The sequence below is a fragment of the Peromyscus maniculatus genome, chromosome 1 (assembly GCF_049852395.1).
Source record: "Peromyscus maniculatus bairdii isolate BWxNUB_F1_BW_parent chromosome 1, HU_Pman_BW_mat_3.1, whole genome shotgun sequence".
NCBI classification, from domain to species: domain Eukaryota; kingdom Metazoa; phylum Chordata; class Mammalia; order Rodentia; family Cricetidae; genus Peromyscus; species Peromyscus maniculatus.
The window spans coordinates 36,187,541-36,199,705 of NC_134852.1; the positions used below are offsets into that span (position 1 = coordinate 36,187,541).

Here is a 12,165-nt window from a genome sequence, read left to right on the forward strand (position 1 = left end):
GCTGCTCTTGGAGAGGACCTGGGTTCAAATCCTAGCACTTACAAGGCAGCTCACAACCCTCTGTAATTCCAGTCTCAAGAAATCTAACACCAAAAAGAAAAAAAAAGAAATCTAACACTGGCCCACTGGCCCTCTTCTGGCCTCTGCAGGCACTGCATTCATGTCGTCCACGGGCATTCATGCAGACTGAATATCCACACACGCACAAAAAATAAAAATAAAGAAAAAAAAAGAAAAGTAAATAAAAATAACATATTTGGTCCATCTAGATGGCTCATCAGATTAAAGGATCTTGCTGCCAAGCCTGGCAACCCGAGTTTGATACCAAATGCCAAAAAATATCTTCTGACCTATATGGCATGCAGGTACCCCTCCCCCCCCCCCCGGGTGTGTGTGTGTGTGTGTGTGTGTGTGTGTGTGTGTGTGTGTGTGCATGCGCATAATAAACATGTTTAAGAAGTCACATACTTCAGCTAGAAGTGGTGGTGCCCACCTTGTAATCCTAGCACTTGGCAGACTAAGGTAAGAGAATCTGAAGTTCCAAGTGACCTGGAGTACAAAATAGGACCCTTTTTCAAAACGAGAAAATGGGGGAAGGAAGAGGAAACAGAAAATGACACCCAACTACTGAAAAACACAAATTAATTTCCAAAACCATTTATGGACAGGGAAAGAAGCCAGACAGCGGCGTCTAGCAGGGCGGATGATCCCATTCACACCAAACTCCAGAGCAAGCAAAAAACCAAGCTATTCATAGGGAAAACAGATTAGTGGGTGCCTGAGGCTGAGCTTGGAGACAGACTGGCTGGGAGTGGAAATGTGGCAGTGTCTGCCTGTGTCAGAATATGCATGTTACGTGGTGCCTTTCACTATGTGCAAATCAGGCTTTCATAAAAGTTTAGCTTTGGTTTTCTTTACTAATCAGGCCTTCATAAAAGTTTAGCTTTGGTTTTCTTTACTAATCAGGCCTTCATAAAAGTTTAGCTTTGGTTTTCTTTCCCTTCTAAAAAATGTCCGGGGCTGGAGAGATGGCTCAGGGGTTAAGAGTACTGGCTGCTCTTCCAGAGGTTCTGAGTTCAATTCCCAGCACCCATTTGGTGGCTCAAAACAATAATAGGATGGGATGCCCTCTTCTGGCCTGCAGGTGTACATGCAAAGCATTCATACAGAAAATATAAATAAATAATTTTTTTTAATGTCTGGCTTTTTCTGTTTTATTTTATTTTTTTTAAAGATTTATTTATTTATTATGTATACAGTGTTCTGCCTGCATAGATGTCTGCAGGCCAGAAGAGGGCACCAGATCTCATTACAGATGGTTGTGAGCCACCTTGTGGTTGCTGGGAATTGAACTCAGGACCTTTAGGAAGAACAATCAGTTCTCTTAACCTTTGAGCCATCTCTCCAGCCCCCCTTTTTCTGTTTTATGAAGACAGGGTCTCACTATGTGGTTCTGGCTGGCCTTGAACGCATTATATAGACCAGGCTATCTTTGAATTTGAATGAATCTCACAGCCTCTGCCTCCCAAGTGCTGGGATTACAAGTATAATTTTTTTTTTCTTTTGGAGCTCAAGGACGAGTTTATTAGATTTTCAAATTTTTGTTTATTTTTATGTGTGTGGACGTTTTGCCTGCAGGTATGTGTGTGCACAACGTGTGTTCCTCACACCCTTGGAGGCCAGAATAGGGTGTGGGATGATGCCCCGGGAGTGGAGTTACAGATGGTTGTGAAACTGAAATACCATGAAGGTGCTGGGACTGAAACTAGGGTCCTCTGGAAGAGCACTGAGTTCTCTTAAGTGCTGAGCCGTCTCTCCAGCCCAGAGAGAAAAACAACAGGGCTGACAAGCTGTAAACCTTAGCAGTTGCTACCAAGAGCAGGGAGATGTAGAAGAGGAAGCGACCCATGCCTTTTGGAGTTAGGGTCCAAGAAAGCCGGCATGTTCAGTAATGGAGGATGGCAAGCAGCTGCGTGGTGGGAGGGACTTCAGAAAGCACGAGAAAGCCCAGAGTGTCAGTGAAACCATGAGAGGGCTTTTGGCCAGTATCCGGGAGAAAAAAGAAGTGGAGGTGGGAGAGAGGAAGAGGGAAGTAGAGAAGTGTCTGAGTTACAGCTTAAGAAAGTAGGCGAGGTTATAAATTATAAATGTACTGCCTCCTGTCAACATTGTATACTTCTATTTGATAATTTCTGTGTCAAACATTATATGGCAATGTTTCCAAGTATTTTCTGTATTAACTGTGAATGAATAGAACAAAATAAATTGCCTGTGATGGAAAAAAAAAAAAAAAGAAAGAAAGTAGGCGAGTGGAGTTGTATCCATGCCGGTGGATGTCCACACACTCCAGAAGAGAATTTGACATTGCTGCTGTCATTGTTGCTGTTATAGCAGTGGCAGCCACCGCTGCTACTGTTCCTGGGATTACCATTTCATAATTGCTTACTACAGCTAGCACAGTGGAGACCCTGGCAGCAAAAGTAGCTACAACAGTTAGTTAATCTTTCATTCTATTGGGCATGATAAATTTAATTCAATAGTTATATACATTTTGATTGGCTTTGAAAATTATAAATTTATAGCCGGGCGTTGGTGGCGCACGCCTTTAATCCCAGCACTCGGGAGGCAGAGCCAAGCGGATCTCTGTGAGTTCGAGGCCAGCCTGGGCTACCAAGTGATGAGTTCCAGGAAAGGCGCAAAACTACACAGAGAAACCCTGTCTCAAAAAACAAAGATAAATAAATAAAATAATAAAAAATAAAAATAAAGATAAAAATATGTTACATATATGTGACAAGTTGGGCAATACTAACAGCAGATTTTTAAAAATAATGGGGGCGGGGCTGGAGAGATGACTTAGTGGTTAAGAGCAGTGGCTGCTCTTCCAGAGGACTAGGATTCAATTCCCAGCATCCATATAGCCGCTAACAACTGTCTATAACTCCAAGATCTGACACCCTCACACATACATACGTGCAGGCAAAACACCAATGCACATAACATAAAAGATAAATAAATTATTTATAAAATAGTGGAAGACTGTGGCTGGGTGGTATACACCTTCAAGCCTGGTATTTTGGAGCTCTCCGGGGTGTGGGAGGATAAAAAGTATTGGGTCAGGGGTTAGAGAAACAGCTCAGTGGTTCAGAGTGCATCAAAAAAGCAAAAGAGATAAAATAAAACTTAAAACACAAACACACACACACAAAAAAGACACAATTGCCTTGACACTTTTTGGGGGTTTTGTTTTTGTTTTGCTTTGTTTGTTTTTCGAGACAGGGTTTCTCTGTGTAGCCCTGGCTGTCCTGGAACTCTCTGTAGACCAGGCTGGCGTCAATCTCAGAGCTTCACTGCCTCTACCGCCTGAGTGCTGGGATTAAAGGTGCTCACACCACTGCCAGGCCTAGGACAATTCTAAAACTGGATGTGGTAATGGTTTAGCTACAGATGGCGACCTTGGCAGGTTGGAGCCAAGGGGCACCATGAAGTCACACCATGCAACAGAGCTCTTGTGGAGGTTTATTGTGGGGAGATGCAGAGGCAGGAGCTTTACCCAAACGAGGTGACGTTTCCGTGATAGTTTGATAAGGGTGTTTTTAAAGGATCGGTTAGTTTGTCCTATCTTTCCTGAGGACTGGGGATGGCGTGGGATATGGAAAGGCTCTCCACCCCGGCAACCTCCTGCAAAGGAAGAACTGTAGTCATGCACATCTGTAGTCCCAGAACTGGGGAGGTGGAAGCAAGAAGATGGAGGGTTCAAAGCCATCTGCTCCTTAGTTACATTGTAAATAAACTCCAGCCAGTCAACCTGGACTTCAAAAGAAACTGAAGGACAAGGGACAGGCGGATGTGGGGGGTGGGGGTGGTAAGGGCTGGGCAGATGGAGCACCAGTGGATTAGGACAAGGCATTTTACTGCCATCTGCTGGAAGTTCACAAATCTGAAGCTACACTGTCCAGGACAAACACTGCCCTTTATAGATGTCACACCTCCACATGGTGGCTCTGCCCACCTCACGGAATTATCTTGGAGAGTATATTACCCAACATACTCAATACATTTAGATTAGATCAGCACCTGGCACAGAGGAAGCACTATTTAAATGTGAGTGTAATCATCATAATTACCGTTTATGTCTCTGAAATATATTTATCTTCCAAAGTTTGGGGTAGTGGGTCAGAAATATGACAGCCAGAACATCAGCCCCATTGTTTTCCTGTGAACATGTTCAGGCATGTAAAAGTGCATACATGCTGAGCCCAGTGGTTTCTCCCTAATTTTCCAGCTTCAGGAAGGAAGCTGGAAAAGGCATGGGTCATGTTTGGCTTTGTTTAGACAGTGTCTCACTAAATAGCCCTGGCTGACCTACAACTCTCTCTGTAAACCAGACTGACATCTAATTCTCAGAGACGCATTGCTTTAGTGTGTGTGTATTTTTGTTTGTTTTGCTTTTGTTTTAGTTTTATTACATTTAAGTGTGAGTCTATGTGTGTGTGTACCTCAGTTTATGTGTGGAGCTCAGAAGACCTTTCGTACCACTTTTCTCTTTTTACATGAAGGTCCCGGGAATCAAACTTGGGTCCTCAGGCTTGGGCATTTCACCAACTTGTTTCTTTCTGAGGCAGGGTCACATGTAGCCCACGCTGGTCAGAAACTCACAATGTATTGGAGGGTGGGAGGAGAGGGTGGATCTGTACTCCACCTGATCCCTCTTCCTCCACCTTTCAAGTGCTGATATTCCAGCTAGCTGTACATGACCATACAACCCTGCCTTCCAACTGTTTCTAAGTCCCTGACAAGGGGAGTCCCTACACCCTGTGCTGCTAGAGAAACCGAGGCAGTAACTGTGAGAAAACTATAGCCCTGTGAGAGAATTCCCTTGACTTAGGAGAATTCTGTGGGGTAGAGACCCAGAGCAGAGGGTTTAGGAGAGCATTACGATAATTTGGAGGCCCGTAAGATGGTCAGTAGGTAAAAGCACCTACTGCTTTTACAGAGGACCTGAGTTTGGTCCCCGGTACCCAAGTCTGGTGGCTCACACACACCCCGTACCTACATTTCCAAGGAGATCGGGGGCCTCCCTCGGAAACCTGAGCTCATAAAAGTATTAATTTTTAAAACAAGACGATTTGGGGGATTCTGGATAATGATCTTTTAGCATAACTGCTCTGAAGTCCGGTCTTGAGGATAGCTTCTCTAGATGAGGGCCATCCTCGGAAGAATTATTTCCCAGGAGCAGTTGCTGGGGAGAGCAGCCGCCAAAGAGGTGGTAATTCCGGCGAAGGTGGGTGTAGGACGGGGACTCAGGAAGAATCGTGCCTGAGACCGGTTGTAGGAGGAAAGAGAGTTTAGGGGAGCTTTGAAAGGGGCTTTTAAGGGTGTGCCTCTGAGGAAGGGGTCAGGATTACTCGGAGAGGAGACTCGGAGAGGAGGGCAATTCTAACCAAGGTAGATTCGCAGCGCAGGGTCTGAGGGACAAGGATTCTAGGGAAGAGGGTTCCGGGAGGCAGGAGGCTGGGAACGTAGCTTCACTTAGCGCACTGGATTCGGGAAGACCCGATGGGGTCCCGGGAAAGCGCCAGGGTGGGAGGAAGCCGGCGAGTGGGAGGAGGGTGGAAGGAGGACATCAGGACTGCTGTGAGAACTGGCCCAAAGTGCCGTCGACCAAGCCCGCGAAAAAACAATGGAAAAGGAAACACAGCTCCGCGCCTGCGGAGATGCAAACGCAGTCGCCGCCCAAGCCCTCCCCGCCCCGTCCCTTCCGCCCCTCCCTCGGAGGGCGTTCCCTCCGCAAAGCAGACGTCCCGGCCTAGGTTTAACGTCAGCCGTAAAGCAAGCTTCTGTCGTGAAGAAGCGCTCAAAGCGCCTGCGCAGACCCTGAAAATCGGCCGGGGCGGCCCCGAGCCTTCCTTTTCCGGTGGCGGCACCGCGCGGTGAGGAGCTCGTGTCATACTCGCAGCCATGCCGTCCAAGGGTCCGCTGCAGTCCGTGCAGGTCTTCGGACGCAAGGTGTGCCAGGGGCGGGATGGAAGGGTCCGGGGGAGGCCGGGGCTGGGGGACCCTGGAGACCCGGGGCCCCGCTGAGAGCCAGGGCCCCGAGCTCACGCGGTCCGCCGTCTCGCTCGCCTTCCGCAGAAGACGGCCACAGCCGTGGCGCACTGCAAACGGGGGAACGGGCTCATCAAGGTGAACGGACGTCCCCTGGAGATGATCGAGCCGCGCACGCTGCAGTACAAGGTGCTGGGGTCGGGCGCGGGCATCGGGAAGGGAGACGGAAGGCAGGGCCCCGGGGTTGTTAGAAGCTGACATGTGGGAAGGAAAAGAAGGCTTAGCCAGCGGCAGGTCTGGGCTCCGGCCGGGGAAGCGGATTTCCTAGCCGGGACAATGAAATGTAGGACCTTGGAGAGTAAGGGGAATGCAGTCTGCAGTGTTTGGAAGCCCGCTGCGAGGAGCGGGTGGCCAGGGGAAATGCATAGTACGTGCTACCTGATTGTCGATTTCTTTCGTTAGAAATGTAAGTTTACAGGCTCATGTGTACAATCCTAGCACCTGGGGAACAGTGCCACGAGTTAGAGAGTCGATGTTAATAAAGCGTGGTGTAGGTCGCATGGGCTACGGTGTGAAACTCTGAAAAGAAAAGCCAGCGAGAGTCCTCTGAAATTTAAGATTGGTAGCACCTCTGTGGGTTTTTAACTGGTGGACAAAGACTTAAAGACAGGTTCCAAAATAAATTCCCTTTTGCAAGGCAGAACTCATTGTTGTTTGAGTTTTGATACATGTGAGGAGTATCACACTTAAGACAGTTCACAGCGATGACAGCATTGATGATAATGCCATTGGAAGCCGCCTGGTGTTACACGCCTTCAATCCCATCATTCTATACTCAAAGACAGTCCTATCTCAGTTCAAAGACGGCTAGGGCCACACTAGCAAACTTTAAGTGGGAGGGGCTCTAGGTATCCTTCCGTGGTAGTTGAGTAAATGTGATCTGAGCCCCTTTGAGTAAAGAGAAGTGTGGGATTTAGACAGGCTTGGTGTAGTACCCATGCCTTTAGTCCCCGGCTTTGAAGACAGGGTTTCTCTGTGTAACAGTTCTGGCTATCCTGGAACTCAGATCCACCTTCTCTCCCCAAGTGTTGGGATTATACTGTTTGTCAAATTCCACTCTTCTCAAAGGGAAGAACACGATGCTTTGCAGAGTGGAAAATACCAGATTTCCCTTGGATACAGGGTATGGGTATGGTTGCTGATTGTCAGTTTATTTGAAGGGTTTGTATACCACGTTATGCATTGGGGAAAAAGCACTGATCAGATGGCTCTAGGCTCGGCCCTCATGGAGCTTCTGGTTGGACTAGTCCTACATGTTGGACATAACTTTATCCAAAATAGTCAGGATTGGGGTGTGAGCTCAAGAAGGCTCAGGAGAGGATGGAAGGGCAGGCTGCTCGGGATGGAACTTTCCACTGTGGGCAGATTGTCTTGGTGATGTCTTCCATAACAGTATTCTGAAAACAGACGACCTGACTTTGTTCCTATTCAGGGCAGCTCATAACTACCTCTCTTTCCATAATTCGAGCTTCAGGGTGTCTGAGGCCTCTTCCGTTCTCCACAGGCACAGGGATTCCAGAATAGGTTGCCTTTTTTTTGCCACTAAAGCAAGGATCTTTACTTAGCTGATTTGAATCTTCCTTTGCTTCTGGTGGTGGTGGTGGTGGCAGGAACCACATGAGATGAGGAACCTCCTGAGGGGGGTGATTAAGCTGTCTAGGTTAAGACTTAGCCCTGGGACTGGAGAGATGGCTCAGTGGTTAAGAGTACTAAATACTCTTCCAGAGGACCTGGGTTCAATTCCCAGCACCCACATGGCAGCTCACAGCTGTCTGTAATTCCAATTCCAGGGTACCCAACACCCTCACACAGACATACACTAATGCACATAAAATAACGATAAATTCTAAAAAACAAAACAAAAAAAAAGACTTGGCCCTATCTATTTCCCATTTCTCTAGTTATTGGAGCCCGTTCTGCTGCTGGGCAAGGAACGATTTGCTGGTGTGGACATCCGGGTCCGTGTGAAGGGTGGTGGTCATGTGGCCCAAATTTATGGTGAGTCTCAGGATCTGGGCCTGTGGGTCTTGGCGGCTGCTGGAGCAAGACTGTGGGTCTTCACAGAACTTTTTCTTTGTGTTCTTACAGCTATCCGACAGTCCATCTCCAAAGCCCTAGTGGCTTATTACCAAAAGTGTGAGTGAGAGATGGTCTTCCTAGTGAGGGGGGAGTGTGTGGGGACCAAGTTAAGACGTGTGGTTATTTGAATCTTGTCCCTTTATCTCCAGATGTGGATGAGGCCTCTAAGAAGGAGATCAAAGATATCCTCATCCAGTATGACCGGACCCTGCTTGTAGCCGATCCACGTCGCTGTGAATCCAAAAAGTTCGGAGGTCCTGGTGCCCGTGCTCGATACCAGAAATCCTACCGATAAGCCCATCTCAAGGATCAGGGTTTACCTTTGTAATAAACATCCTAGGGTCAATGTTCCTGTTTCTCTGTTGTGTTCTCTTTGAGACAGGGTCTCTATAGGCCTGGCTGTCCTGGAATTCACTGTGTAGGACCATCGTGGCCTCAAACTCGAGATGTCCCCGCTTATGCCTCCTGAGTGCTGGGATTAAAGGCGTGCACCACCACATCTAGCCACTTAATCTTTAAAGCACCTTCTCTGGTCTTTTGTAGAGGTGGCCGGTAGAAGAGACTTGGTTTAGTTTGTTTCCCTCAGGTAGAGTGCAGTGCATGTGGGCAGAGCCCAGGGCAATGATGGCTTTGGCTGCCACAGGGTATATGGATAGGTATGTGTACTTAAAATCTTTAAGTTACTTTTAGTTTTTTGTATTTATGTATGTGTACGTGCCCAGTTCCCACAGGCCAGAACAGGATGTTGTGTCCTGTAGAGCAGCACTGACATGAGTGTGTGCGTGCACTTGAGGGAGGCCAGAGGGCAGATCGCCTGGAGCTGCAGGTTGTGAGCTGCCTAATGTCCAGCCCTTATCAATGGACTGAACATAAATATTTTAGGTCCTTTACTGAAATTCATGTAATGAACTGCAGGGGTCTGTCTCCACCTCCCCCGAACAGGGATTACATTGTGTTACACCATGCCGGACATTATTTTATTTGAGATGGTTTGTTTAGCTGGCTGTCCTCGAACCTGCCCTGTAGACCAGGCTGGCCTCTGCCAAGTGCTAGTATTGAAGGTGTGTGCCATCATTCTCAGCTCCAGTGAGTTCTGAAGCCAGCTATATCCGGTTACTAGCTGCCAAGTAACAGGAGCTGAGTCCGGTCTTCCAGAGCAGCACTCACTCGACCACTGCAGCCAGCACAAGCCCCTCTCAGCTCTGCTTTTTAACTCAGGTCCTCATGCTTCCAAAGCAGGCATTTTGCCAGTCAAGCTTTATCCTGCCCCTTTTGGGTTTTAGGAGTTTTTTTTTTTTTTTTTTTTTTGAGACAAGTTTTCTCTGTGTAGCTTTGTGACTTTCCTGGCTCTGGAGACCAGGCTGGCCTCGAACTTACAAAGATCCGCATGTGGTTTTTAGGAGTCTTACCAGGCTCAAGCAGTCCTGCCATGTCCCCACCTCAGTAGCTGGAACGTGGGCGTGTACAGCTGTCACAGCATTATCTTTTTGCACTCTGCCTGCCTCGTTTGTTTTGATGGTAGCAAACCTAGGCCTTTGCACAGGTGAGATGTTTCCACCCTTCTGCACTGAGCTGTCACACTCCACAGCCTTTGTTCATCGTGAACTCCAGGGCTCAGGAATCTTGTGCCTTAGCCTCCAGAGTGCTGGGCTAGAGCTGAGAAGCACCACACCCAGCCCCACTATTTAAATACCAGGAAGAGGAAATGTGTAAGGCCTATAGTCTGTGGTACAAAGAAAGCAAATCCAGACTGCCTGGCGAAGTCAAGGCCGAGCCAGACTGAGGAAGTTTTCAATGTCAGCCAACAGTATCGTTGATAATCTGGAAGGGTCACACAAGTTTAAGGAGTCGACCATCTCTAGGCCAGGCAAGCAATGTATCTGCTCTTCTGAATTTGTATATGGCAGAATTTTGGTTTAGGTGCTAGCAGTGTTGAGCCCAAGGCAGATCCCCATTGCAGATCCTCATTGTTCAGTGTGGAGAGCCCATGGAGCCAATGAGCTCAAGTGCTCTCTCTTTTTTTTTCTTTCTATTTTTTGAGATAGTTGCTTTGTAGCTTTGTAGCCTGTCCTGGAACTTGCCCTGTAGACCAGATGTCAACTCAGAGATCTGTCTCTGCCTCCCTAGTGCTGGGATTAAAGGCGTGCAGCCCTACCGCCTGGCTAAGTGCTCTCATATCTTGCTATGGAGACATCTTACTGCTGGGGCTGCATGCCTGTATTCCTAGCACCTGCAGAGGAAAATCAGAAGTTCAAGGTCATCCTTGGCAGTGGTGGTGAGTTCAAATTCAGCCTAACTCATAAGACACCAAAAATACATGGGACTGGGTGTAGTGGCGTATATCTTTAATCCCCACACTTGGGAGGCAGAGGCAGGTGAATCTGAGTTCAAGGCCAACCTGGTCTACAGAGTGAGCTCCAGGACAGGCTCCACAAAAAGCTACTCAGAGAAACGCCGTCTTGGGGAAAAACACGTGCTGGAAAGAGCACTGACTGCTCTTTCAGAGGATCCTGATTCAATTCCTAGCAGCCATGTGGCAGTTCACAACTATTAACTCCAGTTCCAAGGGATGCGACACCCTCACACAGACATACATTCAGACCAAACACCAATCAAAGCACGTTAAAAATAAAGAACTGGAGCCAGTACTTCGGAGCCTCTAGATGCCAGTCCTGCGGTGTGCTCTTCAATTTGTAGTGGAAGATAAAGGAAGAATGCCAGGAAACGGCTCATTCAAGGGTCTGCAGAGCACGTTACAGGACTCCAACTTACATCCGATCGGTGCCCTCTGTTTGGACAGAGCAGTCTGCTTGTGGGGGAGTCTAAGCCCACAGAATATAACTGAGCCAACCCAGAGGGCCCAGTGGGTTTCTTGGTTAAGTCAGGACCTGCTGGTGGAGTTGTGGGGTCTTCTCACACACCTTTGAGATGTGATCCAGGGACCTTGGTAACAAGAACCCACTTGCTGTTAACGGGAAGAACTGGCATACAGAAGTAGTTGAATGGCCCGTGAGCTACACTGAGTGCTGGCCTTGCAGGGGAACTCAGCCTGCAGATCACACAGCAGAGGAGAGCTGCTCACAGAGATTGTTGAGACAGGGTTCATTTGGTCTTGGCTGACCTTAGTCTCAGAGATCTGCCTGCCTCTGGAGTGCTGGGATCAAAGGTGTGCACCACACCAGACTCAGCAGATGGACATTCCCATAGGTACCATTGGGCAGCACTGCCATCAGGCAGAGGGGAGTGAAGCTCAGTGAAGGCCAAGTAGATGGAATGCCATGCTCAGTATTACCTGACATGCTCATGGTGGCCTTATGATGGCGATAAGGGTGTCCTCAAGAAAATGTCCCTGGTGACAAGCCATGTTCTACAGCAGGAAGCTGAAGGGAATGAGACCTGGAGGAAGGCAGCAGGCTCCATTTTTTTGGGTGTGTGGGGGGGGGGAAGGCAGGGTCTCTCTTCATAGCTCTGGCTGTCCTGGAACTCTGTAGACTAGGCTGGCCACAAACTCAGATCCACCTGCCTCTGCCCATGAGTGCTGGGATTAAAGGCTCGTGCTACCACTGCCCAGCTCAAAGTCCATATCCTGATTTGACTTATTCGTTTCTGTTTTTTGTTTGTTCACTTTGTTTTTACAAAGGGCTTTTGATGTGTTGCCAAGGTTGGCCACAAGGATCCTCCTGCCTCAGCCTCTGGAGTGGCTGGGACTCCAGGTACTGGCCACATAACCACTGTCCTCATCCTATTCCCTTTGAGTCTGTAGCTGTAAGCAGGCTGACTGGTAGGCAAGAACCCTCCTGAGGCCCTGGTAATCTGGGGCTGTGAAGCAGACAGGAATAGGGTAGGGAAGGAGCTCCTCAGGAGGAGGAGGGGCTGAGGCTGGCCTGGGACCTATGGTTTTCCCAGAGGGACCAGACCCCTTTACTGAGGCTCATGGCTCTTTCCCAAGAGGCACAGCTGGAACGCATCTGGAGAGAG

At 48.3% G+C, this 12,165-nt stretch overlaps 1 protein-coding gene and 1 pseudogene across 1 annotated transcript; both read left to right on the top strand.

Moving 5' to 3' along the window:
• Positions 1-5,850: 5,850 nt before the first annotated feature.
• Positions 5,851-8,537, top strand: Rps16 (ribosomal protein S16). Its single transcript, XM_006986295.4, has 5 exons — positions 5,851-6,009; positions 6,136-6,237; positions 8,010-8,106; positions 8,197-8,244; positions 8,337-8,537. Exons 1-5 carry the CDS (start codon positions 5,962-5,964, stop codon positions 8,480-8,482), a joined length of 441 nt encoding a protein of 146 aa, XP_006986357.3. The 5' UTR covers positions 5,851-5,961; the 3' UTR covers positions 8,483-8,537.
• On the top strand, positions 6,673-6,793 carry LOC121827011 (small nucleolar RNA SNORA40; annotated as a pseudogene).
• Positions 8,538-12,165: the final 3,628 nt, after the last annotated feature.

Coding starts and splice junctions, on each gene's coding strand:
- Rps16 (XM_006986295.4), top strand. CDS start 5,962: ATGCCGTCCAAGGGTCCGCTGCAGTCCGTGCAGGTCTTCGGACGCAAG. Junction 6,010..6,135: donor TGCAGGTCTTCGGACGCAAG/GTGTGCCAGGGG, acceptor CGCCTTCCGCAG/AAGACGGCCACAGCCGTGGC. Junction 8,107..8,196: donor TCATGTGGCCCAAATTTATG/GTGAGTCTCAGG, acceptor GTGTTCTTACAG/CTATCCGACAGTCCATCTCC.